The sequence below is a fragment of the Amphibalanus amphitrite genome, unplaced genomic scaffold, assembly GCF_019059575.1.
Source record: "Amphibalanus amphitrite isolate SeventyFive unplaced genomic scaffold, NRLGWU_Aamphi_draft 000900F_arrow, whole genome shotgun sequence".
NCBI classification, from domain to species: domain Eukaryota; kingdom Metazoa; phylum Arthropoda; class Thecostraca; order Balanomorpha; family Balanidae; genus Amphibalanus; species Amphibalanus amphitrite.
Window position 1 is genome coordinate 195,752 of NW_024882394.1, and position 25,322 is coordinate 221,073.

The following is a 25,322-nucleotide window of genomic DNA, read 5'->3' on the forward strand; positions in this document are numbered from 1 at the left end:
AGGCATACATTACGAAGCCTAGAGGCGACACATCATCCCCAAGATTGCCGACAGGAACCACTTGCAGCCTCGAAAACACTGTCTCACACAAAGCTGGCGTGATGGGGACGCTAGCCCGGCCCTAGCTCGCATGATGAGCATTGCCCGGAAACACCACTCATCAGTATAACACAACAACACATGCACAGCACACCGCTCTAAATTGATCACCACCAAATCGAGCACATATAAAAACCGGGAAGCCGAACGGCAACTGTGTGCGAAAGATATATGCGTACCTTGTAACGCCAGTTGGTTGTAAGAGCGGAGCGCCAACGCGTGTGTCGCCAGACAGACCAGGCAGAAATGGGACACAACGTTATCGCGGGCGCGCGTCCCCTAGCCTAAGTCACGTGACCGCGACGGACGTCTTGGCTGCGCAGCGGCCGCGCGCTGGTTCATTGCCCCTAGAGGGCCAAACAGAGAAGTCATGGTACCACAAAATTTTTCGCTCGTATACGATTGGAAAAAGCTCCTAGCTGCGCTAAACGCCGATATTGAGAATAGATGTTCAACACCTTTTAAAATAGTTTTCCTTACAAGTATCCTAGGCGTTGACTGAATACCATGTCGCGACTACTACTCAATACTCATCCTTTCCTCCCCTCCGCTCCCCTCCCCTCCCCTCCCTTCCCTCCCATTTGGCCCGGCCCCAGTTGTTACCGACTCTCAGCCCACAGGGCGTGCCCGGTCAGTCCGATCGCATGTCTCACACAGCCGTCCCTCTGACGGGCTATGGTTGAACAGAGCCGAGGACAGGCTGCCATTACCGTCCCTAGACAGCCCCTGTCAAACGAAGCACAGGTTCCAGCGAACGGAGGCATGTCACGTGACAGCCACTTAACCGTCCGTGAGCTGTCCCTACCGGGCGCAGCGTAAACTATTGACAGAGACGGACGGTGGGACATGTGTCACGTGTCAGCTATTACCGTCCTTGGATATTCCCTGCCAAACGCAGCACAAACTATTGATGGCATCACGTGTAATAACAGACTTTCCGACCTCCCCCCGACACACGGGTCGATAAGAGAGACAGGGTTCAGTAATCACGTACGTCACTAGTGGTGCAGTCATCTGCGAATGTAGAAAGTATCCAGTATCCAGCTTGCGTCATTCGTTGGACTTGTTGGATAGTTGGAAATTGCAAAGAACACAGAATATGTCACATAATTACACTAACCAGCTCAACAACAGCACAACCACTGCAACGCACAACATCGATACAACGAAAATCCGGATTCCAACTCACACACCAGTCGTGGGATGCGATATTGGCTCTCAAAATTCCTCACATTGGCTCTCACATTCCTCTCATCATCCTACATTCTCACACTTCTCTGCATTACCTCCCGTAGTTCACGTCTCAGCTCTCCCTCGGAGTCCATACCGTCTCTCTCGTTCCCTCCAGTCCTGTATCTCAGTCCTGCATCTCCCTTCTCTCTCCCTTGGGTCTGTCATCTCCGCAGTCTCAGCCTGCCTCCATCAGTGACGTCGGCCGGGCACGTGCAGCAGGCGGATCCAGCCGTCCCCACCGGCCGCCGCCAGCACCTGGCCGGTGCTGTCCACGGTGGAGAAGGGCTTCTGAGTCGCTCCCGTGCCAATTACCTGCCACAGATAGCGATCAATATAATCCAGGGAACGGAATTCCGCGAGCGGCCGACCGCCTTGTTAGTGGGGGAATTCACGGGGGACGCCAATTTGAGGGATTCAATTGGGCACGATCGGCTTACTGGGTGTATTCTGAGACGATTCACGGCAAAACTACGATGCATTTGTTTGAGAAAGATCACCGTAACTACGCAGTGTACGTCAACGTAAAGCTGATCGGACATGTCGTTAATGTGAGCATTAGTTCTTGAGTACGAATGCGGTTTCGGGAAAAGAATTCGACGGGATAGGCGTGTTGATAGGCGCCGAATGTCCCAGGCCAATCCATAGGTAAATGGTTGCGTCTTTCTGTCGCTCATGGGATAATGAGCGCCCCGCGGTACGCTTTTATTTGCCACAAGCCGCTTAGAGGTCGGTTGGGGCTGTTCGAAAAGCCCATTTTGTGGGCCCGATATAATTGAATGCTTTGTTTAGGTACCTACTCATTAATGTGACTTTTTTGTGCAATGCTGAAATCAAATGTGCCATTCAATAATTTATCGCCAGTCGGCTGGTTAGTGACCTTTTCCGTCATGTGGTTGATGTACTGGAAGCTGTTGGTTCCTGATCCAGCCGTCAGTAGGTGGTGGCCGTCCGGGTCGGAGCGAGCAAACTGCCAAATACAGAGGTCATTGTGAGCTCAGAAAACATCAGAGATATCCTCACTGATCAACAGACAGAGGTCCGTCTGAGCTGTCCGCACTAATCAACAGAGGTCCGTCTTAGTTCAGAAAACATGGCAGAGGTCTGCCTGAGATATTCCCACTGATCGCCTGAGCTATCCCACTGATCAACGGAGGTCCCACTGAGCCATCCACACTGATCAGACAACAGGGGTCTGTCTGAATATTCGCCCAACCAACTACTGATTAACCCGCGCCCCACTGGGGGGGCTATTTATAGCCCCCCCTCCCGTTTTTCTGCAATAACTTCCAAACCGCTTGACGGATCGACGCCAAACTTTCAGTACCTTCGGCTGCATCAATTTGACACCTTCTGTCAAAATTTGAACTTCGTAGCTACCATAGGTCGGCCGGAAATGACGTCAGAGTGACGTCATGTTCGTCCGATTTCGACGCAAAACATTGAACCACGGCAATCGCTCCCAAGAGCTCAGTTTTTAAGCTAGATCCAATTTCTTTGCATGAAAGAACTCAGAATTGACCGCGCTATCAAACTGCTATCTCGGATTTTCAAAATTTTGAAAATTTCGAAAATTTCATATAATAATATTCAAAATTTATATTTTTATATTTTTTTCAATTTTTTTTTTACTTTTCGAAAAAACCGGAATATATGTGACAGAACGCATAATAATGACTAACTCTAGCAAGTTTTAGCTAAATATCTTCAAAAATGGCCAAGTTATACGCATTATTGCAAAAAATTCACAATTATTAATTTTTCAAATCAATTTTTCAGTACGTATTTGGCATCGTACACCAATATAAATGGCACCATCGTGTTCCTGAGCTCCAACTGCATCCAATAGACACCTTTTTTGTTGAAAAATTTCAACTTCAAAATTTGACCTTTTTTGACCTGAAAGTGACCTGACCTAAGCTAAATTCGACTCAAAATGACCTCGAATGACATAGAGGACATCAAATTCGAAATCTATGGCCTAAATGGACCATAAAACGTGTCACGTGACCGACGCATGATATAATATTTTCGTGATCTGTGATGACCTGACCCTGACCTGAAAATCAAAGTACAAGTTTGGTACCCTCAAGGTATCTAGAGCATCTGTTCACGAGTGTGGAAACCAAAAATGAGCCTGATCTGACTTGTAAGACGGCGGCCAGAGCCCAAAATGTGAACAAGCCAAAGTGCTAATAATTTTTACTTTGACCTGACCTGTGACGTCATCGGTGACCTCGAGGTCAATGAAATTAGGTTTCGCTCGACAGTTTTTCCGGGGCTATCAGACGCCGTTTGAATTTTGACGATCGGCCCAGTAGTTTCGGAGTTAGGAGGGGGGCTATGAATAGCCCCCCCCCCCCCCCAGTAGGGCGTGTTATACACAGACCCCAGTGGGGCGCGGGTTAATATGCGACAACCGACGTGCGTATTAGCTCTCCTCTTCAATATTGATCCGCTAGGAACAATACTTCCGCCTGTCGTTAAAACCTGCTTAGTGGTAGTTAACTGCTCGGTAATGCTTCATTATGGAAACAAACAAGGTTTTATCTAGCTAGAAATATCATGGCACTGAGAGACATGAGAATGGGGAATGCTTAAGTACGCTCAGTACACTTCTTACATGATTTCCTTCTCCAAAAAGAACAATATAATGGCACGATTAGCTGACCTGAACAGCGTAGATGTTGTCTCCCTCCACGTGCGTTTTTCGGAACGTGGCCAGTGACTTGATGGGCAGCCTCTGTCTGAGGTCCCAGAGCTGGATGGCCTGGTCGGCCTTCCACGAGCCCGTCACAACCGTCTCACCCTAATAAGGCCGGGAACGGAGGTTAATCATACCGTACACAACAGAAATCCCATGGCGAATTGAACAACAAGCTCTACTAAGCATGGCATTTCGACCCAAATCCCCTCCAATCAGGGTTGTTAACTTGTTTTCAGGAAAAAGTCAAATATGTCATCCCTCTTGTACATTGCCTACCTATTCATCATGATGCTCCTGAAAGGTTAGACTCCTCTAGCCTAGCATCCGTATACATACTAATAATGAAAAAATACATTTAATATATCATTTATCCTGTCATAGAGGTGCATTGATGCGGTCGTTTTCCCCTCTGCCCTGTTTCGGCTACCGTCGTACGGACTGACCTTGATATCGATGGCCTCTCCACAGATGTGCGGTCCTCCCAAAGATCCGATCATACCGGCGTCTGTGCGCATGTCCCAGATCTGTGCACAAAATAACATGACTCGTGAGTCGTGACCACCGGCCACCAACGTCATCTCGGGAGTTTTAGCTGTGAGGTTGTTAGTAATTGAAACTTTAGGAAGTTTTGGTGACTGCCGAGTGTCGATTGAATCCAATGAATTTCATGACGAATGGGGTTGAATACGAGCTGACGTTTCGTTTTCAAATGTCAATCCTAAAACATTTCCTGCTGGAAGAAGATTGGCCGTTTGCCAAGCCTTCCGAATCCAGACTTGACTGAGAGTGCAAGTGTTTCGCATCTCTTACGATAGATGGCAGCACGCACAAACGCCTGAACTTATGCTGTGCCGCAATGCGTATTCAGGCGGTATCGCAAGCGTTCGACGTCCGCCTCTATAAACATCTGTCTTACTGCCGGCAGGGCGAAGTATTGAGGTTAATAAGACACCAGCTGGGGAAGAAAACTCATTTTGATGGTGGAACAATGTGTGCCTTGGCTTATGAGTTGCGCACTATGTGAGCCAAGTGGACACCGACAGACAAACATGAAACATTGACGTGTGGGACAGTATGATGGTTACAGGGAAAGAACTTGCTTTGATGGTGTCGTCCCATCCGCCGGTGAGCAGCACATCTCGCTGGTCCGGGTGGAACTTGATGCAGAACACGCTCAGCGCGTGGCCGCCACTTTCCTTTTGCGGCGTACTCGGGTGATAGCCTTTGTACTCCTGGATCAACTGCACGGGAACAGAATGAGTTTGGTCAGTTTTCTGCAGTCTCATAGAGGGAGTGAACTGTGAACTCTTGTGCAGCCGCAACTGACTAACTTTAATTTCTTTCTGTAGCTCAGAGCTGTCAGTTGTCACAAAACAACACGGATCGCTCAATACCGGGTTAAAGTGTGTTTTACATTCCTGACCATAGATGGCAGCACATATAAACGCCTGAATTAATGCTGTGCCGCAATATGTATTATACGAATGGTATGGTGTCACCACCTCCTAAAATCATCTGTCTCAACTTTCAGTAAGTACTGTGGGTGTGACAGTGTGTGCCATTAGTCTGAAGTGACAAAATCGCTCTTTCATCCGACCTGAGACCACACTGACCTCCTTGGTCTGAGTGTCATAGATGCGCAGACTGAGGTCCTTCCCACCAGACGCCAGCAGCTCGCCGGCCATGTTCAGATCAATGGCGTTGATGCGGTTGTTGTTCTCTGTTGTCAACAGTTACAGCCACGGTGACGATAATTAGTGATGACATCGATCGGTAACAAATGAGGTAATCATGGCGGCAGAACTAGTGCTGGCTGGCACTAAACGCAATATCAAACGACAAATACCTACAAATGCAATGTAGCTAAGAAGTAGGAATTGGAAAGGTTAGTGTGGACTACTGAACATTGTGGAGCGACTTACTTATGTAAGTTCCTCTGGCATTCGATTATTGTGATCGAGGAATCTGTGTTTGCCTTACCTTCGGCAAACTTCTCGCATTTCTCGTCTGGCTTTCCCGTCAAGTTGTGTCGGAAAATTGTTCCAAATATTGCGCACGAGTAGAGAATCTGTAACAACCGTGCATCACAGGTCACGTGCCGGGATATATTCACACGACTCTGTGATGTAACTGGACGGTTCAAGTCAAAGCTGACAGTTATTCACGTTGCCCGGCTGGTTTCAAATGAAATAAATGCTATCAACGTACGTACCTTGCTTTGCTTTGGGTGGAAGCGGACGGCCATAATAGTATCGTCTGCATAGCGGGAGCCCTTACGCAGCGTGCTCTGCTGTGTGAAAAGGCCCTGAGCGTCTTTTTCATACATCTGAAATGACAAATGACGGAAAGCGCGCTTCATCAGTAAAAAGAGAAACAACATAAGGCAGGCAGCATGTCTAATAATAGCGATTTACAAGCTTTTATGCTTATAGCAAAGTCGTATGGCCATGACCCTTGTTAGGTACTAATAACAATAAATATCTGCCAGAAGCAAACAGCTAGCGCCGAGGCGCTCGAGCCTGGCTCTAGCCACGGTCGGCTCGATTATCTTCAAGCTGATCTGGTCAAGGTGGTTGCAGACTTACCAGGACGGCTCCATTACCGAACCCCCCGACCAGTGCGCCACCTCCGGGAGCAAACCGTATCGAATAACATCCGCTGGCATATCTGTAACAGTCGGCGAACAGACAATTTGGTTAGCCATAGATAGCATGAATCACATGGGTTATCTATGGGTTAGCGCCCACAGACAGCTTGGAGGACTGGAGTAGCGCCGCTGCTCTAGACACAAACAGCACAGTCAGACGTTCAGAAAGGCCGTTGCGATCGTATGCGATCTATCTTCCGAGAAAATGAGCCACATTCTACGAAGCGTATGTCGATTTTTAGAATTATTTTTTCTTTGAACAAATGCATGTCAACGCTAAGGGCGGTATGCAGAAAAGTTTCAACTAACCTTGGCGGCATGAGTGCCTTCTGCGATATCTCGAATCCAGTGAGTGTTAGCTCTGGTTCTTGCAGCTGAGAGGCTGAGGGAAAGACAAATGGAGAGAAGGAAGTGGGGCTGAAGAAGAGAAGTTATAATGATAGGGAGGACTAATAATATGGACAATTATGGAGAGGGACAATATAGACAATGCTCTGGAAGAAAAGAGAGGGAGTAAAGAAGCAGCAACACAAGTTATGACTTATGCTTTGAGTGGTGCATATTTCTGAATTATTAATTTTCCGCATCTGGACAGTGAAGCGAGTCACGTAAACGTGCACCAGTTCTCGAAAGTATCCAGCAATGGCTTACTGTCAGATTCTCTGGCGGTGACTGATCCACGTTTGATCAATCCAATGGATCTAGATGACAAGTAGGTGTGCTTCGACATGTTCCTGAAATGAGGAAATGGAAAACTATATCAAACATGTCTACTTAATCACCACATTTGGCATGGCTGCCTCGGAGCTGTCGGACAAGATTTAGGCCTTATGACACGGGCACATCTGATTTGTCACTCACCCGGTATGTTGGTGTAGATTAGAACAGTTATTGTCCCTTCAACAATTCATTTGCAGCTTTCAAATGTCTTTGAGAAGCACTATGTAGGTACTTAAGATGTGAATTTTTAAGCAGCACCTTTGATACACGCACGTTGATGTCTTTCACAAGAATAGCTAACCAAGTGATGATCTCGATAATGTGACGACCACCATTTACAAAAGAACTTGCAGTGAACGTTCAAAACAATACAAAACTTGTCCCATTTTGCCCTAGCTTTAACCAAAACTGCGTCATATTTACGATATTTGCGGCGCATACCAAGCGCATACAGCGTGGCCGGCAAACGGATCTGCGGACACATCGTGACGTTCTTGAAATGGCACTTCTTCTTGGTTGAATTGAATCCTCATTATCATCTACGTAGAAACAAAGACAAACGGTGAAGATCTCCAAATTAATGGGTCATTTCGACATTTAACCCATCGTTGTTTGACGAATGAAAGAAGAAAGAGGAGCTTCGCCTAGCATAACGAAGGTCGAAGGACATAACGAAGAACGTAACGAAGAGACGAGAATTAGATGCATAAAATGCACCATGTTTAGTTGACGAATACGAGAAGAAGACCATCTGTATCAGCACCGATGAAGGCATACAGAATTCATACAAAAAGTGGACTTTCTGGGAACGATAAAATGTACATCAAGACTACCGCCGAATTGACAAAGGCGGGTACAAACGTCTGCAGCTGTCAAAGACCAATCGGTAATATCCGGTCCGGCCAAAGTCGATCATGTCACCATCAGTGGGTGATGATACCCTCAGATGACATGCGTCTGCCCCTAGCATGACGCGTGTGATATAACCCTCCCGGTCCGATGAGGAAATTATGGTCGTTCTCAGACAACGGCGATCAATTAGAGGAAGTCATGATCGGTGAGGGTCACGGGATCAGCTCAGTGTGGTCCTGGCCGCGGAAACAGGTGGATCTCTTCTGCCCTGTCCATGGGAAAGGCGACATTGGATAGACAAACGAGAGCATCGGAAGATGAGGCTGGCATGACAAGTAAGTTTGCGTTTTGTGATGTCGTATATGTTCGTGACCACAATTTATTTATGTTTATGCGTGTGGGTATAGGTGTTAATGTATGCGTTTGTTAACCCAAGAGAGCGAAATAGACAAAGGGCCGTCGGAGGAAGGCAGAAAGGAAAACAACAAGAATGAGTGGAGGGGACAGAAGTGATAGAGAGAGTGAAAGAAAGAGAGAGAGAGAGAGAGAGAGAGAGAGAGAGAGAGAGAGAGAGAGAGAGAGAGAGAGAGAGAGAGAGAGAGAGAGAGAGAGAGAGAGAGAGAGAAAGACAGAGATAGAGGAACCCACGACCGTTCGTTCTTAAACGTTCTTCCGTTATTCGTCAGTTTTTTATTAACTCGTCTATCCTCTTATAGGTCATGGTGTTGAGCTTCGGTACTCATTGTACTGAGTGGATGACAAAGAATCGGTTCTCTGATTTAGTCATCTAACTGCACAGCGCTGCATTCAAACAAAATGGTAAGTATTGTACTTTAAAACGGAAAATAAACCGTGCGTTGACAGTTTTTTTTCTCAAGAAACTGCATTTAAGAATAAACGGTGGTTTAAAACGTTCGAAAAATTGTTCATTGCACAATGAAATAAATGTAGTAATCGCTTTATAATTTCTAGATATGTCGTGCGTCAGCCCTGTTACTGATAATATGTCTTAGTAAATGTAGGTAGGCTGTTTGGAGCAGGACTGGTTTCCAAATGGCAGTTCATTGTAGTCTTTATCAAAAGGAAGTTCGTTATATTAGTGTTTGTTCTCTACATGCATTTCTTTGCGTGGTTAATGAACGGCGATAATCGCCGGATTGCGAATCAAACAACCTGCTCTTGCCGTTTCAGTATGGACTCATCCATAGCTGTGTCAAAGAATGGGTGATGAACAACTATGGGAAGGAGAAATGGATGGAAATATTGTAAGTATAACGTTTGCATCTCGTTGTTCTTGAAACTTCGCTGTATTTGTGCCCATGTGATTGTTATTTATGCTGAGCAAGAACAATAAATATGGTTGTGTTTGTTATTGTCCTATTTTTTCCTGATCAATTTCCTTAACCCTCGCCGGCACAGGCCATTTTGCGTCCTTCGACGGCACAAGGGGGGGATTGGTACGACCCCCCTCGCGTTTGGCCCCTGATCAAGCTAGAGCTTCGCGGAAAAAACGAGCGTGTTGCCCGTCACGAGACGAAGCCGATGATACCCAATTTTAAGGTCCTAGGTCATCGGGTGACCTTCCAGGTCAGGTCAATGACCCGAAAACTGGGAAAATCGGGACCTGTTAGAAAGTCGTAAATTGTGGCTGCTGTGTGGTTTTCCAGGGTGCTGATCACGAATATCGTGTTAGTTTTGATCAGAAATGATGTCTTTAAGCATTTAGACCAGGTCGGGTCAGGTCAGGTCAAGTCAACCGGTAGGGGTTGTGACGGGTATTCGTAATACGTGTCAACCGCCTCTGACAGCTTCGTAACATGTTACGAAGGCACCAAAACTACTTCGTAAATGTTCAAATGGTTGCCAAATTCGAATTCAGCTGCAAAAACTAGCCTAGAAACATGTAAAACTCGAAAAAGTGAACCGAGGTCACCCGAGGTCACCAAAGGTCAATGACCTGACCTGACTTTCAGGTGACCTTGACACCCACCCTAATGCATGAGAGCGACATCAAATCACATGTTTGAACGTTTGAAACCACAAAAAGCTTGCAAACGCGCGGCTAATGTTAGCCGACATACGCCGAATCGCGATTCCGGCCAAACATGGTCTCGGAAAAGAGGTCACAGGTCAAAGGTCATTTGGGTCAGGGTCATGAAATTTTCAGGGTAGGTGTAAAATTGATCAATGCGAGGGTACTGAAAGTTTCGTTGCGATCGGCCGCTTTTTACGCGAGTTATTCGCGAAAAACCTTAGGGGGGGGGGGTTGCATCAACCCCCCCCCCCCTGTGCCGGCGAGGGTTAACAAGAAATGCTGTTTATTTTTCTATTCCCCCGGTCTGATCGCCAGGGCAATATCGGGAGCGGACGACGAGCAGACGTTCCTCAACTTCCAGTGCTACCCCGACCAGGCCACCCTGGACTTCATAGGCATCGTCGTCAAACATTTGGGTAAGGGAAGCGGACAGCGACTTGTTGAGAGTACAGGATTCTCAATTGCTTTTTTAAGACGGCGATGAAATATTTAGCCACTTTTAGTTGACTTATATTATCGATAAATACTTTAGTTCTATTTCTCCGATATCCTAGCGCACACAGATGATATGAAGGCGGGGATTTGAAAGGGGACGACGAGTACATGCTCCAAGTCCATGGGTATGCATGCGACCTAACCTAGCCCATTCTATCGGAGGCCGGAACCTTACCTGCTAAAATTCCAGTGATTGAAATGAATTCAGTGATCAAAAATGAGTTTCATTTCCTTCTTAACATTCCGGCTACTGCTGCCACAGAGATCAGCCTCGAATACTTTCTGGAGGGGGTCGGTATGCATTTTGTCGACTTCACCATCGAGAAAGGCTACGGCGAGATGCTGCACACTCTAGGAAGAACCTTCCACGCGTTTCTGGATAACCTCGACTATCTTCACTGGTGAGACCCGCATCTTATTACGTGGGGTGACACGCATAAGCTCGTTTTACACGATGGATTAACGCGTTCTTCTCGCCTGTCACAAGACTGTATATGCGTTTTTCATGCACATGTTTTATATGCTGCATCCATTAAAGTATTCCGAACGTTTTTAGAAAACGGTCGGACGAAATGATCCCGGTTTTGTCGAGGCGTGCCTCATTCAGCACATTCAACACGTCCACCCGTTTCAGCTACCTGATGACCACGGCCTTCCCGGGGATCGTGATGCCGTCGTTTGCCTGCACCGAGGACGCTGACCGTCCGGACGTGCTGTATGTCGACTACTACTCCCGACGACAGGGGCTCCAGACGCTGGCCATAGGTGCGGTAATATAAACAATAACACAATCCTAAGGCTGGCTTACAATTCTGGAGACTGTAATTAAACAATATATGTCAGTAAGTTGTATCTACCATTTTTTTTTTTTAATAAGTTGCTATGAATACATGAAAGCTAGCGAGGGGCTCTCGTGAAGCAGCACTACGACGGATGCCACCAGCTATGCCCTGAAGGCTTGTATCCTTTTCCCTTTCGTAGGTGCCCTGAAGGGCTGCGCCAAGAACTTCTACAACCTGGCCGTCCAGTTCGAGGTAATGTGGACCAGGGAGGAGAGGATCAACGAAGAGGAGGTGGTCCACCACGTGCGACTGAGGTAAACCAACAGTGGAATGCAAGAAGGAAAATCGTGAGGTTATGTTGTTATGTAAATTAAACCACTGAAACTGCAAACTTTTAACGAAGCATGTGTGAAGATCGTCAATAACGACGCAACGGCACATCCGATGCCATTCCTTTTACACGAAATATGTTATCAGTCTGACAGCCGCCCTCCTCCCGCCAGGGTGACCCAGCTAGGTCAGCTGACGACCCCGACTCTACCTGTGCCCTCCGGGGACCGTCCTCGCTCTGCCCTCTCCCTGGCCCCCGCGGCAGATACGTTGGCTCCAGCTGAGGTCAACTTTGTCAACACGGCTGAGTTTTCGGCGATACACCCCTACCACTTCATCTTCAACCAGTGAGCAGTGGCTCGGCTGATGGTGACTGGTCAAATGTAACGCTATAAAGTGATCCCTGCTTTCTCAGAAGTATTACCTGGATAGCCGATGCCGCTATTGCTCTAGTGCAACGCTACTGAGGTGGTCAATAAATTGCCCTAAATTTATCTTTCAAAAGATTTACAGTCAGACTACGCTTCAAAATATAAACGGATTAAACATGCTATTATCTCACATTTAAAGTGCCATTTTTATTACGAGGTCAGCATATACGGCCAATTCTATTCCCAGGGGGCTGAGAGTGCAACAGTACGGTTTCGGTATCGGCGTGCTATGCCCGGAAGTGACGTCATTTCCGGCCGTGGACGAGCTGCTGGAGCTCGTTTGGCCCTACACCACCTTTAACTTTGAGAACGTGGAGCGCTTCAAGAACCTGGTGTTCCAATTTGCCGTCACTAAAGGCACAGAGAAGACGGTGGGCACCGTTCTCAGAGGTAAGAATAAGACCAATGGTTTTGAAGCAAAAAGTCGGAAAAGTGATCGATGATCGTTACTATAATTGAAAATTTAGAATTGCTCGCAGAGTTCGGAATTTGGAAAGGTTGTTAGGAATATATGACAGATAACATGATTTAAACGTTTAGGTGCCAAGGTGAGTTTATTTTACCATGTGACAGAAAGAAGGTGATGACTGATAAGCACAACTGAATGTTGAATGGGCTGTTTGCATTTAATGTTCTAAACTTATACACTTGAATAATAATTTACGAATTTAACGTTTTCAGGCGAGCTGATTTTTCTCGGTGACAACCGGGTTCTGTTCCTCGGAAACCCGATGGTGACCAGTTTGAAGGAGCTGGCCGAGAAATCGCTGAAGATATCCGACATTCCCCGTTCGGACTCGACACGGGAGCTGATCCTCCTCAAACACCAGCGCAGCACCGAGTTTGATCTCATGTAAGACAGCTGACTCGGACTTATCTCCTGCATTAAATCTCATACAGTGTAGAGCAGAATTGACAATGTCAAAGCAGAGCATGGAGTTTAACCTCATGTTAGGCGATGAAACACGGAGTTTGCCCTCGCATTTGTCAGAAAAGCAAGACGGCTGATAACTCACCACAAACGAAAACGTCAAACATCGTCTTAATTATTGCAACGAGTGAGTTACGAGTACATTGCTCTTACATTTATAAGTGTGTATACCGTGCAATGTATAGTTGGCTATACAATGTATAGTATACATTGACGTTATTTGCCATTACGTCATACGTCATTTGCTGACGTCACTCAGGCAGCGTCTGGAGGCCACCACGGCGGAGCTGAAGCGCACAGCCGCTGCCCTAGAGAAGGAGAAGGAGAAGACAGACCGGCTGCTGCACAGTATGCTACCCCCGGAGGTGGCGCACAAGCTCAAGAGCGGAGACAAAGTTCAGGAGAACTTCGATAGCGCCACTAGTGAGTGATGGAGGACGAGGGTAGTTGATAACGCGGGATATGAAAGAGGAATAAGAAATTAGAGTTGATGTATCATAGAGCATCGCTTATATCCCCATTACCATGGGTGCATACCTGAATTGGCTAATTGCTATAACATGTGTATCGTACGTATACATACATACGACTATGGGTTGATTTGTCTTCAATCGACCCAGTGAACATTATTTTATCTTTTTTACAATAAGCTATCTGGAAAACGGGGAGATCCCTTTATGTTATGGATTTGACGTCATACTCCGTACCTCCACGTACTTTACAGTATACATTAGTAGGCCCACGTGCGTTACACCCACGGTGCGTCAGTAGCATGTCATTGCTTAGCGCTGTGTCCACACCACTACACCAATTACCGGCCGAGTTCTGACGTCACTGGCTAACGTCACTGACTGACGTGTTTCCAGTTCTGTTCAGCGATATCGTGACGTTCACCGTGATCGCCTCCCATTGCGAACCGCGTCAGATTGTTCAGCTGCTGAACGAGATGTATACGCGCTTCGATGATGCGACCGAGAGTAACGGCGTCTACAAGGTCAGTGCGGCGTGCTTTGGATCTATAAGCTACAACACAGTGTGTAATTGTGTAGTTTATGTCAGTGTTCGCCATGGGCCGGGCCAGCCCAATGGGCCATGGGCTGGGCTGGGCTACGGGCTGGGCTGGGCCCTCAAATACGAAGGATCGATGGGCTGTGGATGGGCTGGGCCAGGAACCGTTAAGTGGAGTCAGGGGCTCGCAACTGAGACAAAAACTATAACTACATAGCTTATTACTGTGCAAGACTAAAAAACGAGTCAATAAAGCACGCATGCAATGTGCATTGTGCATGCGGCTCGCAAAATATTGTTTCTTTGCTACCTTTGGGTACCTGTGCGGTGTCAATAATTTTTAACCCATTCATTTTTGACGGGCTGGGCCGGGCTGGGCTTTGACGCTTTTACCATGAATGGGCTCGGGCTGGGCCGGGCTGTAAGCCCATGGGCCTGGGCTGGGCTAGACTAAGATTTTGCGGCCCGTGGCGAACACTGGTTTATGTGCATGGTAATTACAGTACTTTTGAAGTGTGATCTGCACAAGACCAGTTCAATGCCCAGCCGTGTGAATGTTTTTTTTTTTTTGTAGCGCAGGCTCAGGAAAATGATGTGCTTTCCAAGTCTTCGTTGTTTTTGGGCCTATTCTAAGGTCAGAAAGTCACTCTCTTTTTACCTCTTTCCGGTCACGTCCCCTGTCGGTCTATTGGAGCCTAGAGCCCCGGGTCGGCCGTCCTCTCGCTACCACCCTCCAGACACATACATATCCCGTCGGCCCGTTTCAGGTGGAGACGATCGGCGACGCCTACATGGTGGTCGGTGGGATCCCGGGCCGGGTGCGGGACCACGCCACCCGAGTCACTAGCCAGGCGATTGACATGGTCCGGCTGGCCAGGCAGGTGGCGCACCCCATCACAGGAGCGCCCGTCCAGGTCAGCGCACCGGCGGTCAGCGCACTTTTGGTTAGATGAGTCAGACCACTGGTGGTTAGGCAGAGCATGAGTGACTGGTCACTGTCGAGTGTCGATTAGTACGGCATTATATTACCATGTCACTACACGGTGATGCCGCTACCAGGTCAGGTCACTGGTGATTAAAATAGTTGAAATCATCGAATGGGTGGGATCTTGGCAGATAAACGTTCAGTTTCATTGTTGAACGGGTATTTGCTCAGACACATGATGCGAACCGTGGTACCGTAGCTCTGGTACCGTATAAAGCCGTTGGTATCGACTCTTTTGTTTGAAACTTCTCTGTATGAACTGCTGGTCACTCCCCGGTCAGATTCGCGTGGGCCTGCACACGGGCCCCGCGGTGGCGGGGGTGGTCGGTCAGAAGATGCCCCGCTACTGCCTGTTCGGCGACACAGTGAACGTGGCCAGCAGGATGGAGTCGCACGGAGTGCCCGGCAGGATCCACCTGAGCGGCGACTGTAAAAGGTGAGATATAGTACATACAGCGGCGATTGTAAACGGTGAGATATAGTACATACAACGGCGACTGTAAACGGTGAGATACAGTACTGCGGCGACTGTAAACGGTGAGATATAGCATGTACAGCGGCGACTGTAAACGGTGAGATACCAGCGGCGACTATTAACGGTGATATAGCAAACAAGAAAGACTGCAAACGGTGAGTTAAGGTAGTGACTGATCACTGAAGATGGCGAGGTACAACACAGGTGACTGAAACGCTGAGATAGTGTAAATATAGCGGTGATTGTAAACTGTGAGATAGTGTTCAGCGGAGACTGCAACCGGTGGGATAGTGTACAGTAGCGACTGTAAATGGTGAGATCCGCAAACGGTGGGATCGGTGTTGCTAACACGCCTGCTCTTTTCCCAGGAGGCTGGAGGCCGAGGGCTCGCCGTATGCCCTAGAGTCTCGTGGCATCACCGAGATCAAAGGCAAGGGCATGATGGAGACATTTTTCGTCGAGTCGGTGTACGACCCAGCTGTCGGCAGAGGCATAAACGACGCAGCGGCAGACGTCGGCGACAATTCTGGCGCAGAGGCTGGTCAGAGCGCCGATAGTAGTGCAGCACAACACAGCAGTGTCTGTGGACTTCAGTAGGTAAACGCTCGCACATACGCGCTTCAGCTACGGCTGGGTTCGGTATTTAGCTAAGCTACATATGCGTAGTTGTGGCCATGCAGTATGCACGATGCAGCGCACCTTAGTACAAATACGACAGAAGTTAACATGACTACATTGAGTGTTTGATGTAAGCTACTTTTTTTAAGCTTTGGTTACATTGCTTTTGCTTGTATAAGTAATGTAGCTTTTTGTCTCGCAGCTTTGTTTATCTAGCGACAAGTCACAGCACCATGAAGTTAGAACGTGTTTAATGCCTCATCATGGCATGTTAGTAACCTGCCGAATATGGATTAGGTACTCATCCTCTACAGGCATCGTCTCATGACATCAGGAAATCAGAACATTTATGTCCACCTTTGTAGTTGTAGTGACGAAAAAAGACGTAAATGTATAACCAGTAAAACGCCTTTTGGGCGAAGAACGAGCGAGCGAGATAGTGAGCCCTGCACGTGCGGAAGGGCGAGATGGTACTTCCAACCGGCTTGTGCAAAGCACCCTTCTAACCGGTCGCTAGCGGTGTGCCAAATTTGAACGCAATCGGCCCAACCGTTCCTGAGATCTGGAAGCGGCATTCTGCACGTGCGCACGTGCAAACGGGGTCCAAAATGACTTTTGCACGGCACCCTACTAACTGGTCTCCAACCATGTACCAAATTTGAGCGCAATCGGCCCAGCCGTTCTCGAGATCTGGAAACGCCCCCTGCACGTGCGCACGTGCAGTAGCACCCTAACCGCAACACATGGGAATGCATTGCCTGGTGGGTGCCTACCTGTATGCCAAGTTTCAGCGAAATCGCCCCAGTAATTACCGAGTTACTGAAATGGGAACAAATTTGGCACCTCTTATTGTTGTGTTTTGCACGTGCACTGGGGGTGACCCACATACATCGAGAGTATCCTATATTGGGTAGAAGGGATGCTGCTACCCTACAAAAATTACCGCAAGTCAATCGCCCAAGCGGCTGCTGAGATATGAGCCTCTCAAAATCACTACTTTTGCAAAACAGCTTGAACACCCTTGACTATTCACGTGGCACGTGCCACGACGGTCACTGAGATGTATCAAAAGTAGTCAATTACGGGGTAGAAGGGATGGGGCTACCCAACAAAAAAGACCGCAGGCCAATCGGTCCAGCGGTTGCTGAGATATAAGCCTCTCAAAAGCGTTACAGGCCGGGCCGGGCCGGGCCGGGCCGGGCCGCTCATACTGAGATTTTTCCGTTATTACGGAGCGAGCGAAGCGAGCGTAGTCTTTCCTTAGATTAACGGAAATTTCTGAGTATGAGCGGCCGGCCGGCCGGCCGGCCGGCCGGCCGTGCGGACGCTTTTGCGAGGCTTATATCTCAGCAACCACTTGACCGATTTACACGGGGTAATTTTTGTAGGGTAGCTTCATTCCTTCTACCAAGTATTGGACTATTCCCGATGCATGTGGGTGACCCCTTATGCACGTGCCACGCGCAAAATGAAGAGGTGTCACTTTTGTCATTGTTGCAATATCTCGGTAACTACTTGGCCGATTGCGCTGAAAGTTGGCATGTAGGTAGGCACCCACTAGGCACTGCATATCCATGTGCCAGAGTTGGGGTGTTGCTGCACGTGCGCACGTGCAGGGGTCGTTTCCAGATCTCGAGAACGGCTGGACCGAAAGCGCTCAAATTTGGTACATGGCTAGGGACCAGTTAGTAGGGTGCCGTGCACAAGTCAGTTGGGACCCATTTTGCACGTGCGCACGTGCAGGGTGCCGCTTCCAGATCTCGAGAACGGCTGGGCCGATTGTGCTCAAATTTGGCACATCGCTAGAGACCGGTTAGTAGGGTGCCGTGCACAAGTCAGTTGGAGGTACCCCCTCGAAATTTCGCACGTGCAAGGCTCACCCTCTCGCTCGCTCCGTTAGTCGCCCCAAAAGGCGCTATACTGGTATTGAAAAGACTCACTTCGCTCGCTGCGCTCGCTCGCTCGTAACTATAGACTCATGCTAGAGCATAAGATTGATCGGCGTTCACTGACACAATATTTGCAAAATGGAAATTGTAAACAGATACATATAAACAGAAAACGGTCTAAATATTTCCCGACTGGATAGACTGTGTTTTCCGGTAATCATATATTTATCAAATACCCGGACACTCATATTCCTCGTTGGAAGCACAAACACCGTTGGTCACAAAGCTCTCCTTACAAGGTACGCTCACTAAATAAACAACACCATGGCGACATTCTGTCCACAGTTTTATACATTTCATTGTTGCACATCACACAGCTCGCTCAATTACATGACATCGTATTGCTCTGATCTCTCACTCAGGTGGTAAAAGTGAGGCATGATCGTCAAAGAAAACTTCACAATCTACATCAGAGCAAAGGTAACGGGCATACTGGCTTCCAAAAGAGTTAACATAAGATACACTGATAATGTTACAGATGTTTAGACATTACATTCAAATAGTTACTGACGCAGGTTCCGTAAAAGTATGACATGTTTTACCCCCCCCCCCCATGCTACATAAAAACAGCACCTCGAGGACACTCTTGTCACCACTGTAATACAGTTAAAACAGACAGCGCACGTAGCCTCATCCGATGCTGATCGAACAAAATACATCATGCTGCGCGCTATTCATCGTCCGAAACCAGTACCAAATGTTCTGAAGAGTTTGAGCACAAGCAACAGGACGAAAAGTCGAGAAAACGTGGTTATATTTGGAAGGATCAATTTTATAATGCTTGTCTAGTTTGTATGGGTTGAAGCTGTAAAACCATCGCACATTTCTACAGCATACGCTGGTGTGGCTATTTCAAAAATGCTGGAAATCACGCACAGTTTCCGTGCAGTTTCCGCGCACCGATTGTACAGCACCACACTTGTATGGGACGGACTGTAACGTCTTTCCTGGAGGACGGAATGTTTCTACGGCTCAAAATGACAACCGCACGGATAAAACATCCATGAAAAGTTAAATCACTCGTTGGAATGTTTGTTTAAAAGGTGGACGGAACATTCCTTGACCTCGGGCAGGGTAACCGTTCATAGGCGCTGACAGCCAACACTTCTCCGTGATACTGTCTCACCATCGGTGGTTGAACACTATTCTACCTCCAGCGCGGCATTGTCGGCGCCATGCAGCTCATCGCGGCGCATCAGCTGACCGCGCACCGAGAGCAGACGTTTTCTGGCCTCCTTGTCGCCGGGACCCCAGCTGGGCAGGGGACGGAACGACTGGAGGAAATTCTGCAAACACACAGTGCCAGCGTTACCGCAAAGCATTCATTTCTTTCAGCATTCCTTCAACCTTCAACGTATGGCTCTATGGTGATTCGCATGATCTGACTCTGGCATTATTCTGTTGTTGGTGGTGGTGGTGGTTTACAACCACGTATCTCGAAAACAGGCATGACGTGTATCAAGTTAACAACAAACTTACTATTTCCGACGTCCAATATAGAGTCTAGAACTCCTGAGATCTGTGACTTACCCCCTTAAAGGTGTAGTAAACCAGCACGCACAATCCCCAGATGGGAATCTGTAGGACGGAGACTCCGGCCAAAGCCCAGCCAACCCCGACAGCCCACGTGGGGTACTCTTCGTCACCGTAGGTGGGCGGCTCAAACTGGTACGTCGAGTACACGAAGATAATCTGTGGAGAGGTAGTGGAGCGGTGAGAATGGCGGTTTAGCGGTCAGTTCGAAACACAGCAGAACTATCAGGAACGAGGAAGTGGTTCTGTAAAACTGAACCACGGTTGGTGCCTGGTGGTTAGGCAAGACAGAGCCACAACTGGTGTTGACCATCGGCTCCATACCAAACTATACCAATTAGTATGGTGATACTTGCGCAGTACGCCCGAGAGACTTCCTAACGTATGAAGCATCGTTACGTTTTCCTCCGGAGCACATACCCCGAGCATGAATGGCGCGATGAGCACCCAGCACACTTTGAAGACGATGCTCGGCTTGAAGTCGTTCATGAACTGGATGTTGTCACAGAAGCGGTTCACTCCGTACACCCACATGATACCGACTAGCTCGAACACGGCTATCAGCATGACGCCCAGTCCTCCGAATGTGTCCATCAGCTTCAGGACGTACGGACCGGCCTGTGGACAGGGGTCAAAGGTCAGTCAGAGGTCAGTAGGGGTCAGCTGAGGTCAGCCAGGGTCAGCAGGGGTCAGCTGAGGTCAGTCAGGGTCAGCTTCAGCACGCATGGACCGGTCTGGCACCTGTCGTCTGAAGTCAAACAGGTTTAGCGTTCAGCTGCGATCAAGCACTGGTTTGAATTTTGAAGTGATGACTACTTTAAGCGACGTCTCCTAATTGTAAGGTTATATGAGTCATATAATCTGTTGAGTGACTTCAAAGCTCTAAACAATCCTTTTATACCACATACGTGACATCGGCTAGTTTCGGTCTAAGAAGTCTAGCACATCACCACACTAAAAAAAAAAACATTCTGAAAGGAACGCACCTCGTCATGACCTTACCTGTGAAACGCAGGGCAGTCCGAGCAGGAAGCAACTGCTGGAGGCCGCGAATGTGATCAGAACCTTGTAGTTTCTGCTGGACGGGATTGTATCGTAGATGGCTGTCGTGAAGGTCTCCAGCAGCGCAAACTGTGGGACAAAGGGTGACAGTATGTCAGTGATGCAGAATAAATCGATAACAAATTACGTATCGGAGCTGTTGATATTGGTGGCACGTACAACTTATTAATCTCACTAGCTCTTTTCGACAAACTGTCTCTCAAGAGATATCCTTCTCCATGCGTCTAGCTCACCTCCGAGTCCAGTCCGAGTGTGTAGAGCATCAAGAAGAACAGCACCGACCAGAGCTGCCAGCCGGGCACGTTTCCAATCGCTTCTGGGAAGGCGATGAAGGCCAGATTCTGTCCCGACTTCACCACATCACCGACTTCAACTCCACCCGATCTCGCCATCGAGCCGAGGATGCTGAACACAGCTACAGAGGCAATGATGGAAGTCAAGAAGTCCAGGGAGGAGATGACCATGGCGTCGATGTGGACCTTGTGGTTGAACTTGTTGTAGGAGCCGAACATGATGAGGCCGCCCCAGGAGACGCTGAGAGAGAAGAACATCTGCTCGGCGGCCTTCTGCCAAACCTGCAGGGAGATCCGGTTGTCAGTCAGGTGCCGCAAGCGACAAGATGAATAATGCATAAGTGGAAACGATCCCTGACTCATGACTGGTTGAAGAGTTAAATCATTGTCTAGAACCAAAAAGTATGCAAGGCTGTTGTGTGTATGCAAAAAGTTGTCAGTCACAAATACAGCGATTTTCGAACGGTAGACAAGAACTAGGACTATTTCTAAAAACGATTTTATTCGATGTGAGGTCAATGGGGAGTGAAGTGATTTTTGCATGCATTTGGTAGTAAAAGTATAATTTTTCACTTACAGTGACATCGGCGAGACGCTCCCACTTGGGAATGAAGAAGAACTTGATGCCGTCGATGGCGCCATCCAGGGTGCATCCGTACGCCAGAATGGCAATTAGGAACATATACGGAACGGTGGCAGTCACGTACACAACCTGCAAACAAATAGACGAGAATGTTGTCACGATCGTCGCAACGTATTTCACGGGTCGCAATACCTCCAGCCAGACACTAAGGGAATTTCAATGAGCAAGCTCGTAGTCCTTCATTTTCAGGATTTACACTGGTACCCACGAAACATAAGGTGTTTGTCACTTATTCCCATTTTCTCTTTTTAGAGGAACAGAAGTTAGTTAGATTGTGATTTGTGTTCTATGCAATTACATGGTAAGCCAATCAAAGCACGCTTATCTTTCGGCATTTTCTCAGCGAACGGACCATTCGAAGCTTGTTCTTACCTTGCCGGAGCTTTTAACGCCCTTCATCAGACAGAAGAAGACGATGATCCAAGAGAAGAGCAGACAGAGGGTGAGCTGCCAGTTCATACTGCCAATGTCTCCGGGCTCGTCCAACATCGGACCCAGCTTCAGCACGTACCTCCTGCCGACGGAAAAACACTCAGCGATGTAATATGGTGGAACATTTGGGCTTGTGTTGTAGGCAACACATGGGCCCAGCCGTAACTGATTTGTGAAGAGTTTGCGCTTTGGGACGATATATATCATGCCTGAAAGGCAAACTAACAAAAAACAGACAGTTCCTCTCATTTGTAAAACCAACAAATGTCAAATTTTAAACGGGTCAACCTACGATGTTTCATGTTTATGTTTAAGCCCGTATGTTTAAACCTTGAGAGTTGGGAAGTTAATTGGGCTAACTATACAATCGTTATTTACAGAGCTGTAGAACTTTCGCGCTGCTATTACAGGAAATAATGTCGTTTATCGCCTGAGCTCACTCGAAGTACTGTTGCGCCGCCAGCTCGGAGCGGTTGTGGCAGTTGACGCCCATCTCCGGCAGCATGTCCGTCTTGTTGGTCTCCACCAGCTTCTGCAGGGCCTTGCAGGTCGGGAACGAGGCGTTCCGGACGTAACAATTATCCGTGGCAAACAACTCTGGAAAGGAGCGCATTTTTTCATTGAAGAAGACAGTCCCTTTAAGCCTTGTCGCAGCCAGAGTCGCAGCTACGTCTTGTTGTATCCTCTGACAAGCCCCTCTTTCCTCAACATCCCTCCTTTTTCGCTACGGCACAAGTTAGGAAGTTTGTGTATCAGAGTAGGGCCTATAATAGAACAGCTTCGTCCGTGTCTCTGCTTCTGTCGGTTATGTCATATGCGGACATGACAGATCCTCTGGGTTTTCGCAGTCCGTCTCTGTGATTCATTCACTCCTTATGGCAGAAGTTGGAAGTTATCCCACTAGAGAATAGTTTCACTGGTGGTAACAGATTCATTCAGCGCTACAATTTTAGTGCTACAAATATCGAGGCCAGGAGAAGGGACACCACTCAGCAGAGGCGTCGCTACTCACCGGTGTTACACCACGACCACGGCGCGATGCTGCCGCTCTGGAAGGAGGCGAACGTGAAGAAGAGCGTGTAGCACATGATGACGTTGTAGTAGATGGAGACGATGAGGGAGATGATCACCATGGCCGCTCCAACACCTGCGAAAGGGATATGACGAGTTAGGCAGAGTCCGGCCCGGCTCTGACTGCTGGAAATGGAATGAAGCTGAGCGTGCCTTGAGGACAACTTCTTACTGTGAGGGAGGCAACGTTCAAGTCTATGAAACGAGTGGCATTTGATGTTCGTTGTGAATAACACTTTTATACAATAAGTAGACCGCAAGATGCCTGAGTAAATACGGAGAAAAGAATACGGTTCAGGTCGGCTTACAATTTTATCTATTTATTTATTTCACAGAATCGCCGACGAGATGGCCCATTGATTGACGAAGTCATGACCTCCGTTCTGAACGTCTAAACGCAGGAAATAAATACACATGGCTAATTTTAGTCGTTTGGATGCAAATGGTCAATCATCGAACCGCTCGTTCATAAGATCTTTCACCTCGCATCAATTACTAGACAATCATGATGTATAGCATATTAAAAGTCTGCATGGCTCATGCTGCACATGTGATGGACGCCTACCTTTCATGATGGGCGCCATGCTCCAGACGGACATTGGTCCGAGCTGGCTGTACTGTCCCAGCGCAGTTTCCATCAGGTACATCGGCTTCCCCACCAGAACCAGGATGATTATGTACGGAATCAGGAAGGCACCTGGAAGCGACAACACACGGGCGGTTAGTGGTGGCAAATGGTCGACATTTTCAGCAATAATTTTACTGTGGTGATATGAATCAAGAACAAATTACATTATTTTACGCACAAGGCATACACAGTTCGACTTGTTCTGAACTTTGAGGTTGACACAGGTGACAGTGTTGGACCTGCAACATGTTATGCTTTGCCCGCTTCCCTCTCATGGAGCGGCCAGAGTTCCGAGTTCTCACCTCCACCGTTCTCGTAGGCCAGAGCCGGGAACCGCCACACGTTTCCAATGCCCACCGAGAGGCCCACGCAGGAGAAGATGAACTCCCATTTGGAGCCCCACTGCCCGCGGTCCGGGTGCTCGTCCTCAGAGACAGGGTCCTCGGGACCGCCCGGCGCCTTCTCCGTATCTGCGGGGCTCTGGGGGATGGAGAATGGGAGCTGTTAGAGTGGTAAGCAGTGGTCGGAGGGATGGGTTAGTTAACCCGCGCCCCACTGGGGTCTGCGTATAACACGCCCTACTGGGGGGGGGGGGGGGGGGGCTATTCATAGCCCCCCTCCTAACTCCGAAACTACTGGGCCTATCGTCAAAATTCAAACGGCGTCTGATAGCCCCGGAAAAACTGTCGAGCGAAACCCAATTTCATTGACCTCGAGGTCACCGATGACGTCACAGGTCAGGTCAAAGTAAAAATTATTAGCATTTTGGTTTGTTCACGTTTTGGGCTCTGGCCGCCGTCCTACAAGTCAGATCAGGCTCATTTTTGGTTCACACACTCGTGAACAGATGCTCTAGATACCCTGAGGGTACCAAACTTGTACTTTGATTTTCAGGTCAAGGTCAGGTCATCACAGGTCACGAAAATATTATATCATGCGTCGGTCACAAGACACATGTTTTATGGTCCATTTAGGCCAAAGATTTTGAATTTGATGTCGTCTGTGTCATTCGAGGTCATTTTGAGTCAAATTTAGCTTAGGTCAGGTCACTTTCAGGTCAAAAAAGGTCAAATTTTGAAGTTATAATTTTTCAACAGAAAAGGTGTCTATTGGATGCAGTTTGAGCTCAGGAACACGATGGTGCTATTTATATTGGCGTACGATGTCAAATACGTGGTGAAAAATTGATTTGAAAAATTAATAATTGTGAATTTTTTTGCAATAATGCGTATAACTTGGCCATTTTTGAAGATATTTAGCTGAAACTTGCTAGAGTTAGTCATAATAACGCGTTCTATCACATATATTCCGGTTTTTTCGAAAAGTCAAAAACTTTTTGGAAAAAATGTAAAAATGTAAATTTTGA

General features: G+C 47.8%; 3 protein-coding genes across 6 annotated transcripts in view; 1 reads left to right on the top strand and 2 right to left on the bottom strand.

Moving 5' to 3' along the window:
• Window positions 1–1,006: 1,006 nt before the first annotated feature.
• On the bottom strand, window positions 1,007–7,879 carry LOC122367850 (WD repeat-containing protein tag-125-like). The gene is made up of 12 exons (XM_043341308.1): window positions 7,545–7,879; window positions 7,335–7,417; window positions 6,993–7,065; window positions 6,622–6,703; window positions 6,249–6,362; window positions 6,017–6,104; window positions 5,650–5,756; window positions 5,137–5,277; window positions 4,480–4,560; window positions 4,001–4,138; window positions 2,210–2,299; window positions 1,007–1,644 (listed from the first exon to the last, which is right to left on the bottom strand). The coding sequence occupies exons 2-12, from the start codon at window positions 7,411–7,413 to the stop codon at window positions 1,522–1,524; spliced, it is 1,116 nt and encodes a 371-aa protein (XP_043197243.1). The 5' UTR covers window positions 7,414–7,417; window positions 7,545–7,879; the 3' UTR covers window positions 1,007–1,521.
• On the top strand, window positions 7,381–16,462 carry LOC122367849 (soluble guanylate cyclase gcy-35-like). Its single transcript, XM_043341307.1, has 15 exons — window positions 7,381–8,590; window positions 8,972–9,074; window positions 9,447–9,520; window positions 10,606–10,706; window positions 11,048–11,186; window positions 11,420–11,550; window positions 11,767–11,881; window positions 12,071–12,244; window positions 12,516–12,718; window positions 13,010–13,181; window positions 13,519–13,682; window positions 14,126–14,253; window positions 15,035–15,181; window positions 15,534–15,688; window positions 16,096–16,462. Exons 2-15 carry the CDS (start codon window positions 9,072–9,074, stop codon window positions 16,322–16,324), a joined length of 1,935 nt encoding a protein of 644 aa, XP_043197242.1. The 5' UTR covers window positions 7,381–8,590; window positions 8,972–9,071; the 3' UTR covers window positions 16,325–16,462.
• A 1,978-nt stretch (window positions 16,463–18,440) lies between these two features.
• LOC122367843 (sodium- and chloride-dependent neutral and basic amino acid transporter B(0+)-like) overlaps window positions 18,441–25,322 on the bottom strand; it is a 46,492-nt gene continuing 39,610 nt past the window's right edge. For all 4 annotated transcript variants that reach the window (XM_043341293.1, XM_043341290.1, XM_043341294.1 and 1 more), the window contains exons 3-13: window positions 24,259–24,436; window positions 23,894–24,025; window positions 23,270–23,404; window positions 22,698–22,854; window positions 22,198–22,339; window positions 21,760–21,894; window positions 21,123–21,464; window positions 20,830–20,958; window positions 20,248–20,445; window positions 19,825–19,986; window positions 18,441–19,580 (exon numbers count right to left, since the gene is read on the bottom strand). In XM_043341293.1, the coding sequence (XP_043197228.1) occupies window positions 19,437–19,580; window positions 19,825–19,986; window positions 20,248–20,445; window positions 20,830–20,958; window positions 21,123–21,464; window positions 21,760–21,894; window positions 22,198–22,339; window positions 22,698–22,854; window positions 23,270–23,404; window positions 23,894–24,025; window positions 24,259–24,436 (1,854 nt within the window). In that variant the 3' untranslated portion in view covers window positions 18,441–19,436. The remainder of the gene's footprint in view (window positions 19,581–19,824; window positions 19,987–20,247; window positions 20,446–20,829; window positions 20,959–21,122; window positions 21,465–21,759; window positions 21,895–22,197; window positions 22,340–22,697; window positions 22,855–23,269; window positions 23,405–23,893; window positions 24,026–24,258; window positions 24,437–25,322) is intronic.